This window comes from Arachis ipaensis, chromosome B5 (assembly GCF_059453495.1).
Source record: "Arachis ipaensis isolate K30076 ecotype BB chromosome B5, ASM5945349v1, whole genome shotgun sequence".
Lineage (NCBI taxonomy): Eukaryota > Viridiplantae > Streptophyta > Magnoliopsida > Fabales > Fabaceae > Arachis > Arachis ipaensis.
The window spans coordinates 136516548-136536257 of record NC_142440.1 but is presented as its reverse complement, the minus strand read 5'-3'; the positions used below and the strand labels follow the sequence as shown (position 1 = coordinate 136536257).

The following is a 19710-nucleotide window of genomic DNA, read 5'->3' as shown; positions in this document are numbered from 1 at the left end:
ACTTGGAGTTTATCCTAGATTTTCTTTGCTATTTTGCATCTAGATACTTTCTGGTATTCCTAAAAAATGATTGTGCAGTTCAGCATTTTGACAATTTTGGTATTTAACCCCACCTTCTTCTTGTCCTCGTCATTCCATTATGTATCTTCTTTAGGAGTTATAACTCCTTTAATGCTTGTTTTGGTTGGAATTTGTGGTCCATTCATGATGATCTTTCAGATGTTGTAATCTATAGAGTGGACAAAGATCTTCATTCTGTAACACTCTACCACACAGAGCTTTACACCTAGGATGTAAAATAGAAGTGGCGAGGCACTACGACCTCTAAAATAAAAATATATATAATAATATTGAAAAGGATATAGTATACGAGAAGCCTTGAAAAACGGATAAAGCAAAAATCGTAAAATAAAAAGCTCAACGCTCAGGAAATGAGATTACTTATGTGTGAAGAAAACTAAAGCTCTTAAGCATAACTATACAGGAAATTGGTATAGAAGGTCAAAAGTACAAAATAACAAGCTCCTAACTCAGCCTACGAAGCTAAGGCTGGCCGGAGGATAATTACATACATATATACATAGCCCGAAGCCTAAAAATACATACATATAAGCCTATTTCTCTCCATAAACCTCTAAGAGGTACAAAAGTAAAGCAGTAATATACACAAGAGGAGAGTCTAACACATATACATATCAAAATATCATAAATAAGCCCCAAAATCAAACCACTTCGCGGTAGAACTCCAGACGCCTATCGAGATGCCTCTCGACCTGCATCTGAAAACAACAACACAATATGATTTGCATCAATTTAACCAACATTTAAAATGCCTAGTCGCAACACGGTTAGGAAAGACATCTTGAAGATGTTTGGGGATGAGAAGCTGAAGTTAACTCTTCAACTAGATGAAAATGATAGTAGAGTTGCAATAACAAGCGACATGTGGACTTCCAATCAAGAAAAATGTTACATGATTGTCACAGCTCACTATATCGATAGTTCATGGAAGTTGCAAACGCGCCTATTGAGGTACTTCAAAAACTTCATAAACTTCTATATATTGTGTTGTCTTTGTATGTTGACATCTAAAATGCATGCATGTTTGTTTTATTTTTCAGCTTTTGTTATATTCCTTGTCCCCATACAAGTGAAGTTCTTACTCAAACATCGATGAAAATATTGTTAGAATGGAATGTTGATAGAAAACTGTCTACTGTTACATTGGATAATTGTTCTACTAATGATGCTATGATAGATGAATTGTTGGGGCGGCTAGATTCTTCATTCTTGATGTTTGGGGGGTAAATTGTTGCATATGCGTTGTTGTGCTCATATATTGAATTTGATTGTGAAGGATGGTTTGAGTATAGTTAAGGAAAGTATTGAAAAGATTTGTAGTAGTGTATTGTATTGGACTGCAACGCAGAAAAGGAACGAAATTTTTGTGAGTTGGTGTGCTAAAACAGCGATTCCATTTACTAAGAAATTGGTTCTTGATTGTCCGACTAGGTGGAACTCAACTTATCTGATGTTAGACACTGCATTGTTGTATAGAGCTCTCTTTCCTAGGTTAAGGCAGAAGGAACCCCAATATAAAACTGTGCCAAGTAATGAGGAGTGGGAACTTGCCAAGGAAATATGTGATAGATTGAAGTTGTTTTGTGATGTTAATCAACTGTTTTCTGGTTCTAAATTTCCGACTGCCAATCTTTATTTTACTCTGGTTTGTAAAATAAAAGTCTCATTGAATGATTGCTAATATGACATCTAGCATGAAGAAAAAATTTGAAAAGTATTGAGATGAGATTCATGGCATTATGGGTGTTGCTGTTGTTTTAGATCCTAGGTACAAGATGGTTGGGGTTGAATTTCAATTTGAAAAAATGTATCCAGATCCAATAGAATGTTCCAAGCAAGTTGACAGAATTCATCAGTTGTGTAATGAGTTGGTAAATGAATACAATCAAAAAATGAGTTCTAATGTGTCACATGTTGGTACAAAAGAAGTTGATGAAAGTGGAAATACAAGTTTATTTGGGGGTGATGATTATATGGTGTATCTTAAGAGAAGAAAGATGACAAGGGGTTCATTTGTGAATGTTGAGTTTGATCATTATCTTGAGGAGGAAATTTATCCTCAAAATGATCCTAACTTTAATGTTTTGAAATGGTGGAAGAACAATCAAATGAAATTTAAGGTTTTGGCAAAAATAGCCAAGGATATATATGCCATTTTGATATTCACTTTTGCTTCTGAATCTACTTTTAGTACAAGTGGTCGTGTGATTTCTCCTCATCGTGGAAAGCTCAAAGAAAGCATAATTGAAGCTTTGATGTGTGGCCAAAATTACTTAATTATTCATTTATGTTAATTTTTTACATAATAGTAATTAGTTTATTAATTACCATCTCTTTTGATTTTTAGGTTTAAATCTTGACCTTCAAACCTTTAATGATGATGAAGATGTGGAAAGTGATCAACAATGAGAATTGAAGACTTTTTAATATTTTAATGATGTAATTTCTTTATGTTTGTATTTTAATTTAGTTATGAATTTTAAGTTTGTATCTTAATTTATATATGAATGTGTAATAATTAAAATGCCATTTAATTTTTATAGGGGCGGGGCGGGTAACCGTGGGGGCGGGTAGTAGTGGAATGTAAGGAGGGCGGGGCGGGGTCGGGTAGGACAAAAATCCGCCCCACTGCTACCCTTATCCTAAATCTCTTTGGGATGCATTTTATTTAAAACAAAATTATAAAAAAAATATGGAAAAATCTGTTTGCAGAAAATTCAAAGCCAAAATTATCATCTTATACCATCATATTCAAAACCAAAAACGTTTCTCAACAGAAATTCCATATCAATCACAATTTCAAATTTTAGATTCAGAATTTCAAGCAAAAATCACAATTCAGTGCTCCATAGTAGACAGATAGAAAAGCCTTCAACAGACCACAAAATTAGAAGCAGAATTGTCAATCAGAAATCAAGCTCAAGCGGCAGAACCTTTGAACGCTAGCTGTCCTACGTGGTGGAGAATATAACCAGTTGAGGAGGGCGACGACATCCATGGTGGCAGAACCACTCGGAGCAGTGGCGGCAGGCTCAGGAAGGCCAACAGTGGCGCCGAGGATGACGCCTTCGCGAAGGGGAAGGTGGATGACACAGATCTATTGGATTGGGAACCGACACCGAAGCCGCCTTGTTGGTTTACGGACGTGGTGGTCAGAGGTGGAGCAGCTGCAAGAAAGCCCGCACTGAAACCAAGACAGCAGAAGACGAACGACGTAGTGGTAGTAAGCGGCGCATTCGCGAAGGGAAAGCTCGTGACGACCCAAGTTGACGAAGCGGCGAAGGTTAGAAGAGGCTTTCTGTTCCATTGTGTTCCCTCAATCGTGGCCAAGCCACCACCACTCACGGTGGCAGTTTTTCCGTGGGACCGCGAGACAAGGTGTTATCTCCGTGGGTGGCGATGGACCAAGCAGCAGCACAGGAGCCTACCCAAGCAAAGCAGACAGTAGAAATGCATAGTGGTCAAGAGATGAGTGGTGAGAGGAGCTGGAGTGGTCAAGAGATGAGTGGTGAGAGGAGTTGGAGTGACAGAGAAAGCAAGGCAGTTACTAGCCATGGTTGCCACCAAGCCATCTTTCTTTGAGCAATCAATTCAGGCTACACCTCAGAACAGGTTCAAATTTTGAAGCACATCCATTAGGATATACACAATATCAGGATTTTTTTCTCAAATAAAATAAAATAAATAAATATTTTTCCAAAAGCTATTTTCTAGCTTTATTTTTCAGGATACGATTTTTCTTTTGGGTAATTAGAGCAAGTTCGCCATGCCCCGTCTAACTCTATTTAAATTATAGAGTTTGCCATACCTCCGGCGAACTCTCTATGTTGAGTTCAGCGCACTATATAAACCCAGTGGAACCATGTGTGTTTGTTCTTTTCTTTTTCAATCTCTCTTCCAAATTCACTCTCTTCCTCTTTTATCCTGTCTCTTCGACAGACGTGAAGTTCATTGCAGACAACATTCTCAGTTCCAGATCAGTAAATAATAGTTTAGTTAGAGTTGATTTTTTTTTAACTTAGTTAGATTTAGTTTTTTTTAGTGTAGTTAGAGTAACTGTTGACATGTTAGTTAAAATAATTAATTATAGGTTGTATGTTAGTAAGAGTTACAGATTTACTGATGACATGTTAGTTAAATTTACTGTTAAGTATTTTTTACGTTAGTTAAAATTTTTTATGTTATTGTTTTTAAGTATAGCTGTTGTTTGTTGTCTAGAACATGTTAATTAGTGTAACGAAGTAAATTGTTAGTTAGTTTAGTCAGAATAATTAGTTTAACTTAATGACTCAGAAGGTAATTACTTTGGTGGAATAATTAATTAGGTTAAGTTGGATTAGAAAGAAATTTGATTTGAAAATGGAATAATTAATTAGGTTAAGTTGGATTAGAAAGAAATTTGATTTGAAAAATTTAAAGTTCAGTTAGTTATTTATTAATTAATTAGGTAGTTGACCGCATCAGTTAGTTGGGTCAGAATTAGAATTATTAAATCTATAAGGTGAGTTAAATAATTAAATATATTTTTTTAATAATTTGGTTAACATAAAGGAGCTAAGTCTAGTGTGTGATTTCATTTTATTAGATTGTATTTAGATGGAGCAGCAGTTGTTGGGTTATGAGGGTAAGATGTATAGACTGGATCACGCTGAGCACATTGCTGGCAGGCTTGATAGAGTGATACATTTTTTTAATTAGTTTTTATTTTATTATAATTAAGTAGCAATGAAATTGTTATTTAAGGTGTTTACTGTCTCTTTTTTATGTGGTTTTTGTTTCCGTTTGGTAGATGCCTCAGATTTTGCGCAACAGGCGGAATTTGATGGCACGGTTGTCGGAGCAGATTCGGCCATATCTCAGACGAGCTGGATTTGAGTATGTGGCCTATATGGTCGAGTTTGAGCACGACTGGTCGCTTGCCTCGGCTTTGATAGAGAGGTGGAGGTCTAAGTCCCACACATTTCATCTACCGTGCGGGGAGATTACTATCACCCTGCAGGACGTAGCCTATTAGCTGGGGCTTAGGATAGACAGTGACCTGGTGAGTGGATGCATTGGTGGGTGGGAGCAGAACCATCAGGGACGCACCATTGAGGAGTTATGTCAGCAGCTACTCGGTGTTGTTTTGGGCCCAGTTGACCAACAGTCACAGACGAAATGGACAGTGAAGCTAACATGATTCCAGAACACAGTTTGTGGAGAGCTGGAGCAGGACGCCACATAAGAGCACTTGATGAGATGCAGGAGAGGGTACATCATGCAGCTGATAGGGGGTATCCTGTTCCCAGATGCCTCTGACTTTCGGGTGCACATCAATGGAAATAAGTGGCTTGCAATGCTTGAAAGCTCAATACACGGTGGAAATGTCCAAAAGACTTGATGAAACATGACAGTATCTGTGGAACTAGGCCAAGGCTGAGTCAGCAGTTGCACCTAAGTACCTAAAGAGACAAATTTAGTTGCCTTACTATACACACATGAATTTCTTAACGGTGAATAACCAACATTGAAATAAATCTTACCAGGAAAATACATTTGTATCACGAATAACCAACGAGGAAGCTCCTTGTATGACTCATCCCAATTGTCATATATTCGGGCGATTACTCTCTGTTTTGCAAGCCAAACCTTTCTGTAAGACGCCTTGTAACCAAAGTGGTTCTCCACACCTCCTTGGAGAACCCTGATGCTGATTGTTGGATTGGCTTTGACCATCGTGAAGATGTGTTGCGCAATGACCTTCAAATCCAACCTACCATGGTCTTGTCCAATTGAAGTTTGCATGCAAGAATGAGGCCCAGTGTATCTCCTAACCTCCTATTTTTTTTGCTTTCGGCGATATGATATGAGTATGTTCCAATTACAACCGAGCCCGAACTGGATACATTGTGCATTATACCTCAACTGGTCACTCTCAACTATTTTGTAATCCACAGCCCTCCTAATGTTGTACTACTTAACTGCCAACATTACTTCTTTCTTGTCCTTAAATTGTTGTCCAACCTCAAACTCATTGCTTGGATCCTCTTCAGGGCCTCCCTGGGTGGACGACCAATCCGAAGTCATTGCATCGAGATTCAACCTCGTGAAATGATTCGCGGTCATATGGTTGAGAGATGGCTGGCTGTGTAAGAGCGATCTGAGTGTTACCGTAATAATTCATCTCATCTTCCTCGTCACCATCATCGGGAATTTCAGCTGATTTTTCATCGGCAACATTTTCGTCATCAGGGTTAACTTCATATTGATCCATCATCGGATCTCTAACAACAGAACCATCATGACTTTCAACTCCATCGTCCATCAAGTCAACATTACGAGCTTCAATATTAGACCCCTTCTGACTTCCCTCGGATGGCATATTTAGATCCACCATAGTCCTTCTAATAGTTTGTCTAACAGCTCCACTCAGCGGACTATTATCGACAGTATCTGCAGATGATCCTCGGCCACCCACCTCAACGAGATACACGAATAATTCCAACAGATGAATATTTGTCCATCGGTTGTGCCACGACCGTATGAGACGTATGTCATCGTCGTCGCGCAAACGGTACCTAATCCAACACAACAAACCTATTTCTCACAACCGTTATCTCATAAATATAATAGTAACAGAGGCAATACGAGTGTAATATACCTTTTATAAAACAAACTGTCATTTACTTCGGTCGGATATCTGTAGTAAATTTTTTTCACTTGCTGCCCAACGGAATGCAATATCAAATTCTTCAAAGCTGTTAAACTGTCAATCTCTGGTGTCATAGGTGAATATCGGTTGCCCCGATCTAAAAACTATAGAGCTTTCTTCGTCATACACTATTTCATCATCGTAATGAATGGATAACAATAGATTTCTTGACATTGTAGAGAAAATGTCAACCTTAAAAATGAAAACCAATATTGTGCTTTGCTGATCTACTCTCCAATAGCCATGTTTTTATTTTCGAAATCCAATATATAGTTCGTCGGGGGTTGCGGCGAACTTTATATTTTATATAGAGTTCTCCGGAGGTACGACAAACTTGCTCTAATTACCAAAAAAAAACGTATCCTAAAAAATAAAGCAAAAAAATGTTTTTTTGGGAAAATATTTATTTATTTTATTTTATTTGAGAAAAAAATTCCACAAAATCATTGTATTGTTAACCTCAATTTTCTACTAAAGCTAAAAATATCAAAGCTTTTTATATTTTTTTTAATTGGGTGATTAGTTCTTTTTTATTAAGTATAAATCCAAATTCAAAAGAATTGTTGAACCACATATTTTTGTCATTATTGCCAAAGGAGTCAACATGTTGATTTTAGAAGATTTTAAGATTGTGGAGCACAGTGGCGGAACTTGAAACAAAATTTTGGGGGGGCCACATAGAAGATAATTCTCAAAATACTTTTGATATGGACCCATTTAAGATAAGCTCGTCTAATCTCATCTCTCTGGTTTAGGTGATATTGCCAAATTTAAAGCCATTTTTCAGGGTCTCGTTCTAAAAAATTAAGGTCAAACTCATCAGATGTAACTATTTGAACTTTTGAAGGTTGTATCTCACTTTTTTCGTGATTCATTAAAGTATAAGAACTATCTATAGGTATTGATATTGTAAAAATTATATGTTCTCCTTCTTAAATATTAGGCTTCCTCTTAAAAAATGCATCAATTCTTTGATTTTTTTTATTATTATTTTATATAAAAATTTGAATATATATCATGTAGAATATGTAAAAAAGAAGTTAGAAGGATAAATATTAAAATTTATAATATTTATTAAATTTTTTTGTATCAATTTATACAAATACAATAATATTAATACTTATTGAATATTCTATTATTTTTTATCATATAAAAAATTAAATTAAATAAATAGTAAAATATAAAATAATATTAAATTAAATAAATAAAAATATCTAATTTTTTATATTTGAACTTAAAGGTAGAGAGAGGGTTGCTTATTGAACTTGTTCCTTGCGAGATAAAGCTTTCGAAGTGTGATCGGCTACAAGCTCCGTCAGGGGCTCGGAAGTATTCTCCTCGGAACTGAAGACCTCGGCGTGGAACCTGCAAAAAGGACTCCGACACTCAAGTTAGTGCTCGGTAATATAAACTTCAACAAGCAAAAGTAAAAATAAGGAATTTGTAGGGTTTGGTGCTATGAAGTCGTTTTTCCTAGTAGCTTATGATCACTGTTTTTCACTTGCCCCAGACGAGGTTTGCTCGTCTGTTTAAATAGACCGCGTAGTAAAGGAAGGTGGACGTTTGAGTAGTGTTTGGCTTTTTAGGGTTTGTTACCGGAAATCGATGTATGAGTTTGTTGATGTGAGATTCTTGGCACTTGCGACGTGTTTGACCTGTTCTCGATTGTGAGTTTTGTTAGCCGAGGATATCAGTAAGGTACAGAATTTATTGGGTACTTTAAGTCATAGTAAAGTATTTAAACCAATTGAATTATTTTTTATCTTTTGAAAAAGTACTACTAATTTTTTTATAAAAAGTTTGGGGGGCCATGGCCCCCCCTTGTCTGAACTAAGCTCCGCCACTGGTGGAGCAGCTAATTAGTGTTTATATGAAAGAAATATTAAATTTGAATGAGATAGCAACTACAAGAAGACACTACATTTGGTAATAATTAAAGATGCTAACATTCAAGCCTGAAGATATATAACATTATCTTCAACTCCTTCGCTTACATTGTATAATTGGATGAGATTGAAATTGAGTTGAAAAAAAAAGAAAAAAGAATTGAGCTTCTTCATTAATTTTCGTTATATTTCAAATAATATTCTCTTCTGAGCAGTTTCTTTGTTTTTATTAGCAATCATAACAATGTGAACACTTGGTGCATAGTGAGCATAATAATGTCATATCATTGAAAGATAAGAGGCAAATATCAAACTCTTCTAATTGTTGCATAGTTCATGCAGGGAGGGAGGATTCACAGCAACAGTTCTATATTAGTATGTTATGATTTGGTTCAAATGAACTTTCTAGAGAAAAAAATTTACTTTATTTGCAAATGAGCTACTTGAAATTTAGCTTATTACTCTTTAAAGCTTGTGTATCTATTGTAGACTATTAATATTTATTACTTAGTATCTACTAATTGAAAAAAAAGAGCTTATGTTTCTATAAATTTTCTTAAATTTTATATTTGATGAGTTGATAGTGGTTTGAGTAAAGATGTATGCAATCACTTGAGTTTTGGTGGACTTTGACTCATTTCTAATATTAATGTATAATATTACGATGATGGAATAGCCCTTCCATCTTAAAATGTGTCTTAACAAATTTTTACAAGGGTGCTTAACAGCTTAACTAACACATCAATTAACTACACTATTTATATGTCTATACACACAAAAATTTCATTATGTATTCCATAAGATATCTTAGTGTTATGGTTTAGAAAGATTTAAAAATTTACATATCAACAGAAAATAAAAATAACTCTAGCAAATGGACGTTTGAAAAACGATTATGCCAATCTCTAATTAGTCATATGTCTTCGTCATCACGTATTCGATATCATGGTCAAATGAAATAATGTTAAAAGTCATGTTTACATATACTTTTTGATAAGGAAATAAAAGATAAACAAAAAGATAATGATTCAAACTAAAAAATGGATACATTAAAATTGAAATAAAAAAGGATAGATTGAAATTGAGTTCAAAAAGAACCACTCTATTTTCTACCCAATTTCTTGACGCAACAAGAAACGGACTCCTTAACCTAACTTGTCAACGCCATAGTTTGGGAATTGAATCGAAGGGACTCCTCAACCTTCTACTCAATTTCCCGATGCAACAAGAGAGGAACTCCTCAACCTCAATTGTTCACACCATGGTTTCATCACGAAACCAAAAAAGGAGTTTTCAAAATCTCTAAAAATTCTATTCTATGACTACAATAATTAAGAAGGTATTTATAATCTCTTATTAAGTTAAAACTAAGAAAAACCCTAAAGCCCGTAAACATAAGGTCCAATCTAGTAATTAAATAAACAAAATCAAAATACATTAAATTAAAATACTCTAAAAATGTAAACTAATATCTTCTAAATAATACTTAAACTCTTCATATCTCGAACATTTGAAGCACGTATCACCTTTGTAAATTAAAGTGCCGTTTACTTTTGTCGAATATTTGTAATAGAATTTTTTCACTATGTTCATGATTTATAATTTTTTAGCATTATCACCTCTCTCATTTCAATAGGTAAGTATATAAAGGTTGGTTGTGTAAAAATTCATCCACATCAAACGTAATTTTACCATCATGATGAATTGATAATAATGTTACTCCAGACATTATAGAAAATAGAATAATGAAAAATGTAAAAGAGAAAAAGTGAATATAGATGTGAATGAAAAGAAATCAGTATATGCGAATATATAATATATGTGGGAAAAAGTTCGCAGTTAATTAACATAAAGTTCGCCGGTCTAGGGGATGAACTTTATAGGAATATTAAAGTTTGTTGTCGCAATGGTCGAATTTCATAATAATACACAAGTTCATCATTGCAGTGAGCGAATTAGGGCTGTCAAATGCACTAGTCTGGCCCATTTAGGCCCGGCCCATTAAACCCGTAGGTTAAATGGGTTGGACCGATTAAGCCCGTTTTAATCGCGGGTCTTAATTTTTCAGCCCGAACCGTTTATGGTCAGCCCGTGGGCTAAACGGGCCAGTCCGTTTATCCTTTTATTTTATTTTTTAAAAAATATTTTGACAAAAAAATTACTTTTAGGTCAAAAACTTTAAAAAAAAAATTTTTTAGTTGATGGGACGGATCGAGAAAAATATCAACTAAAAGTGCTACTTTTTTTAAAAAAATATAAAAAAAAAATTAAATGGGTCACCCATTTAGTCTACGGGTTAGCCCGTTTAATCTGTCATTTTTTTGCGGGTTAAACGGGCTCAGCCCATTTTGCCCGAAATTTAAACGGGCTTAATTTTGGAGACAAAGTCTGCCGATTTAAATGGGTAAACAGACTGACCCGATAGATTTGACCTATTTTGACGGCTCTAGAGCGAACTTACTTCAAACTCCAAAAAAATTATAAAGCTTATAGTAGACAAACTTCATAATAATGAACAAATTTGCTATTGCAATTAGCAAACTTACTTCAAACTCCCAAAAAAAAAAATTCTAAAAATTAAAAATAAAATTATTTGTTTTGAAAAAGAAATAATTTTTAAATTCATTTCAGAAAAATTTCGGAAACATCTTTAATAAGATTTATCTTAATTTTTTTTTTCGGACAAATCTTGAACCAAAGGATTGGCTCGGCGAGAACAAACGGGGTTTGCATACGATCTTCAATAACCGAAACCCTAGCCTACGTCTCCCTTCTATCTCCCAGCCTTCTACATCACAAACAAATAAATCCTTTCTTCTCTGTGTTCATATTGTTGATGATGGAGTCGGCGGAAACAGGAGAATGCCTGTGGATGGTGACAGACGAATACATCTTTGGCATCCGCGTTGAGAAGTTAGAAAAATTGGGGAAGAATGAGGATAGGGATTGGAAATCCCTTCTTGAGCGGGATCGGTTTGATTTCCTTTTCAAACTTCCAGAGTCCCGCACGTGGGATCACTTTATCTTCGACGGGAAACTTTTCTTAGTCGATGTTCAACCCGTTTCTGGCACAAAGATCTACCAAATCTCCTATGTCGGCGGCAACACGTTGGGCATATCTGAGGCAGTAGCGACGGGCGCAATCCCTCCGCCACCGACCAGCTACCACAGTTTCCTTGCAAACATTAAAGATAAAGTTTACATGGTGGAGCATACTGTGGCACCACCGTCAGGAAGAAAGAGGGGGTTATGGGTTTTACGTTCGGGTTCCAGTCCCCCGAACTGGCATTCCTTGGCCGTTCCTCCAATCGAACTCGCCTCTGATTATTCGATTCATGGTTTCGTGTTAAATGATAAACTTTTCTTGCATGGCGGATCCACACCAGGAATTGCCCATGTCTACCACCCAAAATGTGACGCATGGTCGGCATGGATTAAACAGGAGGGCGTATTTTCTCTTCCTGCTTATGATGTTTTCTGGCCTGTGTCGTTCCTTGGAGATGTAGGCGATCGCAGTGTGGTGCTGACATGGAACCTGATGGGTCTTCCCGGACCTGGTGTGAAATATGAGATACACGCTTTGCTGGTGGATAATAAAGATTATTGCATTCTTCGCCATCAATTCCTTGATGAGTTGTGTGAGGCGATCCAACCATCCTTCTTTGATGATTCGTGCTCAAATCTCAACTTGGTTGACCTTGGCAACAGCAAAGTATGCGTTATCATCGGTGGTCTCGCAGAAGGCATTCCATCCCTTTTCATTTTAGTAGTTGAATTAGGGTTGGTACAAGAGGAGGAGCAGCAAAGGTTCTTATCTGTGCGTGTACTCGTGAATCGAGTCTTCCATATGAAGCGTCATCTCTCAGAGGACTTCTTTCAATTGCCCTGGACCTCCTTTCTTTTCTCGCTCAGAAAGGGAACGTCGGACATAGACAGGGATGCCGTGAAGGATCATATAGGTAAGAAGATTGATAAAGTGTAGTCTTTGTTTTTTTTTTTTTTTTTCTGTGTGCTTATGTTCTCATGGTTTTTTGATTTATATTGCTAGGTGAGAAAGTTCCCACCCTGACTTCGGCATCTCTGAAGGCCTTTTCCAGGAAGAGGTCATCCGGGAAGGAAAATAATGTGGTCAAGGTTGCTCAATCTAAGGAGATTAGTTTAAAGAGAACAAAGCTAGAGTCAGCTGTTGTAGGTCTTGATAAGTACCTGGCGGTTTCTCAATTGAAGGATAGGGCTAGAGAATTGGGTATGAAGGACATGACCGAGGCTTTGAAGCCGAAGGAAAAAGAGAAGATTGAGGCGGCATTAACTCTAAAGGTGGGTGAGCTGGAGAATGCATTAAAGGATGCTAAAAATTCAAAGGAGACAATGGCTTTTGAGATGTTTTGGAAAGGGTTTGATCGTGCTGTAAGTCAAATTAAGGCTCTTGCGCTGGATGTTAATGTGGATGATATGGATGTATCCAAGATTGTGGTAAATGGAGTATTAGTGGATGCTGACATCCTGGAAGGTGGTTGTGATGAAAATGCTGCAGATGTTGAGAAGAAAGACCCATAGTGTGGTTATCATATGTATTTTAATTATTTGCTGTTAGTATGGATGATGATGTAGTATGTTGGATTCTAAGTATTTTGCTTCTGGCTTTTTGATGAATACCAGTTCGGCTATTGTTTTACTTTTTCATTTGTTTGCATGATTTGCTTCACTGAGCTGTTGCCGTTAGAAATCAAATTTGAGGTCCGAACTTGTTCGTGTCGGTTAGGTTGCGGCTGTGCACGTTGCATATAAGGACTTGATGCATGATTCTCATCACTAAGGAAACTTACTTTTTGATCTATCCCATCCAAGTCTTCATAAGGAATATGCCATGGAGGTTGTGCATTAGCCTTCTTGACATCAATTTCAATCTTATTGGAGGGGTACTCTACAATTTTAGATTTCCATGGAGGTTCAGCATCCCCTAAATCTTCAACCACTTCTTCCTCTGCAACTATTATGGCTTCCTCTACTTGTTCCAATACAAAGCCATGTTCCTCGTTGTCCACCGGAGTTTCTAGTGTCTCTTTCATGCTACGCTCTTCTTTTGATTCTCCACATATAGCCATGGGAGTACTTTGAGTGCTCAGATGTTGGAAAGCTAATCGATTTATTACCTCGGTAAAGGCAGTCGTGAATTCTAGTACTCCCCGTTTCATCTCTTCTTGCTCTTGAAGAAGAACACCAATACTATCATGCATTGAAGGTTGAGGTGGATGTGAGGGCTCATTATTTGGGAGGAAAGGTTCATGATAAGAGGGTGGTTCATCACTTTCCATCTTTTCTACTTGTTGCACAGCACACTTCAATTCCTTGCTCTCAAATTGAGATTCCTTAGCCATGAAAGCTTCGGGTGCTGTTTGGTTTATCGCTCGGTCCAATTGACGCAGGGTTGCATGAAATTTATCCACTGTTTCCTTGAGACGATCCCTTGATTCTTGTCCAGCTTGAATAACATGATTAGGATCATAAGACTCTTGGATTGATGGATATAGATGTGGTGTATATGGAGGTGGTGGCTCTTGGGAATAATTGGGTTGAAATTGGGATGGATCTATGTATGGCTCATATGGCTCATAGGGTGGTTGATATGGTGGATAAAAGTTAGAATCATGTGATGATGTTTGGTAGTCGGGGGCTTGTGAGTATGGTGGTCCAGAGTTGTGTTGAGGAGGCGGTTCATAATCATATGGTGGGCCTTGTTGGTAACTATAAGGAGGTCCACCATAACTATTGTTCTGACATGCATTATTGAATGGTCGTCATCCATGATAGTTTGGAAGGTGGTGTTGCCTAAAGGGTTGATCAGATCCTCGTGACTCCGTCCATCTCTGATTGTCTTGACATCGATGCATGTTCCTGTTATAGCTTCCATTCCTTTCAACATTATTAGAACCAAACTCAAAGCGATAGGAGTGAGAATTCATAGTAAATAATAAAAATTAAAAGCGAAAAATAAAAACAAATAAACAAACAAAAGAAAATACTTACAATAACCAATAATAAGGCACACAGTTGCAATTCCCCGGCAACGGCGCCATTTTGACGAACTGATTTTCTGTTGGTAAAGAATTTTTATAAATATAATCGCGTTGTAAGTATAGCTTCTAAACCAACAGAGAATCCTTTCGTACAAAAGTTTTGCTTGTCACAAGTAACAAATCCCTAATAAAATTGATAACCGAAGTATTCAAACCTCGGGTCGTCTTCTCAAGGAATTGCAGGGAGGTATGATTTATTATTGGTTATGCAAAAAGGTAGAATTTTGGGGGGTTTTTGATATAGGGAACAAATAATTTAAATGGCAGAAAAATAAATTAATAATTATAAAAATCTCTTGGCAAAGTATGAGAAATTGAGGTCCTATCCTAGTTATCCTTATCAGGTGTGATGAGAATTGGGTTTTGCTCCCACTTTATTTAACCTCTAACTATGAAGGTAAGTTAAGTGGATGAATCAAATTGATTCCTCAGGTCCTAGTCAATTCCTAAGAAAAGACTAGAGTTATTGGAATTCAAATCAATCAGCAAATTCCAATGTTCAAACAATAGCTGAGTTTGATAACTCAAGTGTTATCAATTACTTAACCAAAGCCAAAAGGGAAAAATAAATCTAAATTGAATTGAAAGCAATTTTAAACAGAATAAAACAATCATAAACCTGAAATACCTCAAATTGCATTTAAACATAAATTGAAGTCCTAACATGGAAAGGTTCATAAGCCAATTGGACAACATAAATCATATACAAATAAAAGTATTAGAGTAAATGAAAGTAGAAAATAAATATTGAAGGAACATAGAACCTGGAATGAAGAAGTAATCCTAAAATAAAGAGAAATCCTAATCCTAAAACCTAAGAGAGAGGAGAGAGCCTCTCTCTCCAAAAACTACATCTAAAACCTAAAAAGTGTGAATTATGAATGTCGTATGATGAATGGATGCATTCTCCCACTTTATAGCCTCTAATCTATGTTTTTCGGGGCAAAAACTGGGTCAAAAACAGTCCAGAAATCGCCCCCAGCGATTTCTGGTACGTACAGGTTGCGGAAAAGTGACGCGGAAGCGTCGTCCACGCGTTCGCGCGGATTGCGTTTTTGCGAGGTCACGCGTCCGCGTGATCCACGCGTTTGCGTCACCTGACTTCGGGGCAGCTATGGTAAATTGTATATCGTTGCGAAGCCCCGGACGTTATCTTTCCAACGCAACTTGAACCGCGTCATTTGGACCTCTATAGCTCAAGTTATGACCGTTTGAGTGCAAAGAGGTCAGGCTGGATAGCTTAGCAATTTCTTCAACTTCCTGTAATCTCTGAAATCACTTAACACACATATCACAGAATGGTAATAAGAGATGATTAAAATTAGCTAAATTAAAATCAGAGAAACATGTTTTCAATCATAGTACAAAATCAGGAAGGAAAACGTAAAACATGCGAATTGTATGAATAAGTGGGCAAGGACTTGATAAAAACCACTCAATTGAGCACATTATAAACCATAAAATAGTAGTTTATTAGTAAGCCCATAGTAAAAGATGTCTAACTGTACCCACTCTGAAAATATTTCAGATGGGCATTTCCTTAGCATCCCTCTGTACCTCTCCCAGGCATTATAAAGGGATTCATCATCCTCTTGTTTAAACCCTGGATGTCCAGCCTTAGCTGTGTCATCTTTTTTGGAGGGAAATATTGATTCAGGAATTTGTCTGATAACTGTTTCCATGTTCTTATGCTTGCTGTGGGTTGGTTATTTAACCACCTCTTAGCTTAATCTTTTACAGCAAATGGAAACAGCAATAATCTGTAGACATCCTGATCTACTTCCTTGTCACGTACTGTGTCAGCAATTTGCAAAAACTGTGCTAGAAACTCAGTAGGTTCTTCCTGTGGAAGACCGGAATACTGGCAATTTCGCTACACCATGACAATGAGCTAAGGATTTAGCTCAAAACTACTTGCTTTGATGGGTGGTATACAGATGCTACTCCCATATGCAGTAGTAATGGGGTTAGCATATGACCCCAGAGTCCTTCTAGACTGTTCATTTCTACTTTGGTCCATGATGGAAAAAAGGGAATTAATGTGAATTGTAAATAAAATATATTTTTATTTTTATTTTATTTAATTAAAAACAAACCGAATAAATAAAAAAATAAGATAAAATAAAATAATTAGAAATTAAAATATAAATTTTGAAACTAAAAGAAAAAGGAAAAATAATTTTGAAAACTAAAATAATTACTTAATTAAGAAGATTTGAAAGACTTTGGATATGATTTTTGAAAAAGATTTTGAATTTTGAAATTTTAAAACTAAAACAGGATAAAATATAAATTTTAAAATAGAAATCTAAATTTTTTTTAAATGAGATTTTCAAAAATTCAATTAAATAGAGAGAAAAGATATTTTTGAAATTAATGAGGAAAGAGAAAAACAATAAAATGACACCAAACTTAGAATTTTTAGATCAAAACAAAGAAAACAAACAAGAAAACTTTGAATATCAAGATGAACACTAAAAGCAACTTTTGAAAATTTTTTAAGAAAACTAAAACACAAAGGACACCAAACTTAAAATATGAAACTAAACTCAAACGGAAGACTCTAAACCAAAAAGAAAAAATTTTTCTTAATCTAAGTAACAAAATAAACCGTTAGTTGTCCAAACTCGAACAATCCTCGGCAACGGCGCCAAAAACTTGGTACACGAAATCGTGATCGCACACTTTTCACAACTCCGCACAACTAACTAGCAAGTGTACTGGGTCGTCCAAGTAATACCTTATGTGAGTAAGGGTCGATCCCACAGAGATTGTCGGCTTGAAGCAGCAATGGTTATTTTGTAAATCTTAGTCAAGAGATTAATGATAAGAGTGATTATATTTATGAAAAATAAATAACATAAATTAAACAATACTTGTGATGCAGTAATGAGAAATAGGTTGAGGTTTTGGAGATGCTCTGTTTTCTGAATCTCTGCTTTCCTACTGTCTTCTTCTTCATGCACGCAAGGCTCCTTCCATGGCAAGTTGTATGTTGGTGGATCACCGTTGTCAATGGCTACCATCAGTCCTCTCAGTAAAAATGGTCCAAATGTGTTGTCACCGCACGGCTAATCATCTGTCGGTTCTCACTCATGTTGGAATAGGATCCATTGATCCTTTTGCATCTGTCACTACGCCCAACATTCGCGAGTTTGAAGCTCGTCACAGTCATCCCATCCCAGATCCAACTCAGAATACCACAGACAAGGTTTAGACTTTCCGGATCTCAAGAATGTTGCCAATTGATTCTAGCTTATACCACGAAGACTTTGATCTCACAAATTCAAATGCTCTGTTGTCAGGAGAGGCAATCAAACCCATGGACCAGGAACCAAAGAGATACACACTCAATCTAAGATAGAACGGAAGTGGTTGTCAAGCACGCGTTCATAGGTTGAAATGGTGATGAGTGTCACGGATCATCACATTCACCATGCTGAAGTATGAGTGAATATCTTAGAATAGAAACAAGCGTGATTGAATGGAAAACAGTAGTAATTGTATTAATCCATTGAAACACAGCAGAGATCCTCACCCCCAACCATGGGGTTTAGAGACTCATGCCATCAGAAATACAATATGAAGTGTAAAAATGTCATCAGATACAAAATAAATCTCAAAAATTAGTTTTTATACTAAAACTAGTGACCTAGATTTACAGAAAATGAGTAAACTAAGATAGATGGTGTAGAAATCCACTTCCGGAGCCCACTTGGTGTGTGATTGGACTGAGCATTGAAGCTTCCATATGTAGAGACTTTTCTTGGAGTTAAACGCCAGGTTGTTGTGATGAGCGGATAATTTATACGCTTTTTGGTATTGTTTTTAGGTAGTTTTTAGTATATTTTATTTAGTTTTTAGTATATTTTTATTAGTTTTTATGAAAAATTTAAATTTCTGGACTTTACTATGAGTTTGGGTGTTTTTCTGTGATTTCAGGTAAATTCTGACTGAAATTGACGGATCTGAGCAAAAATCTTATTCAGGCTGAAAAAGGACTGCTGATGTTGTTGGATTCTGACCTCTCTGCACTCAAAATGGATTTTCTAGAGCTACGAAACTTCGAATGGCGTGCTCTCAATTGCGTTGGAAAGTAGACATCTAGGGCTTTCCAGCAATATATAATAGTCTATATTTTATTCGAGTTTAGATGACGTAAACAGACGTTCAACGCCAGTTTCATGCTACATTCTGGAGTAAAACGCCAGAAACACGTCACAAACCAGAGTCAAATGCCAGAAACACGTTGCAACCTGGCGTTTAACTCCAAGAGAAGCCTCTGCATGTGTAAAGCTCAAGCTCAGCCCAAGCACACACCAAAGTGGGCCCTGGAAGTGGATTTCTGCACTTAGACTTATTTCTGTAAACCCTAGTAACTAGTTTAGTATAAATAGGACTTTTTACTATTGTTTTAGAATCTTCGGAGGTTTAGTTCTTAGACATTAGGGGCTGGCCATTCGGCCATGCCTGGACCACTATCACTTATGTATTTTCAACGGTGGAGTTTCTACACACCATAGATTAAGGGTGTGGAGCTCTGCTGTACCTCGAGTTTTAATGCAATTACTACTATTTTCTATTCAATTCAGCTTATTCTTATTCTAAGATACTCATTCGCACCAAAGAACATGATGAAGGTGATGATTATGTGACGCTCATCACCATTCTCACCTATGAACGCGTGATTGACAACCACTTCCGTTCTACAAGCAACAAAGGCTAGAGTGTGTATCTCTTGGATTCCTTAACCAGGATCTTCGTGGTATAAGCTAGAATCCATTGGTAGCATTCTTGAGAATCCGAAAAGTCTAAACCTTGTCTGTGGTATTCCGAGTAGGATTCAGTGATTGAATGACTGTGACGAGCTTCAAACTTGCGAGTGTTGGGCGTAGTGACAGACGCAAAAGAATCACGGGATTCTATTCCAACATGATCGAGAACCGACAGATGATTAGCCGTGCAGTGACAGCGC

The 19710-nt window shown here is 36.6% G+C and overlaps 1 protein-coding gene across 1 annotated transcript; it reads left to right on the top strand.

Annotated features, from left to right (window-relative positions):
- Window positions 1-11391: 11391 nt before the first annotated feature.
- Window positions 11392-13317, top strand: LOC148565897 (uncharacterized). The gene is made up of 2 exons (XM_088488645.1): window positions 11392-12617; window positions 12707-13317. Exons 1-2 carry the CDS (start codon window positions 11495-11497, stop codon window positions 13213-13215), a joined length of 1632 nt encoding a protein of 543 aa, XP_088344771.1. The 5' UTR covers window positions 11392-11494; the 3' UTR covers window positions 13216-13317.
- Window positions 13318-19710: the final 6393 nt, after the last annotated feature.

Bases quoted from the DNA above. Each gene is read 5' to 3' on its own strand.
- LOC148565897 (XM_088488645.1), top strand. From the start codon at position 11,495: ATGATGGAGTCGGCGGAAACAGGAGAATGCCTGTGGATGGTGACAGAC. The intron at 12,618-12,706 runs GTAAGAAGATTG...TTATATTGCTAG, and splicing joins TGCCGTGAAGGATCATATAG to GTGAGAAAGTTCCCACCCTG.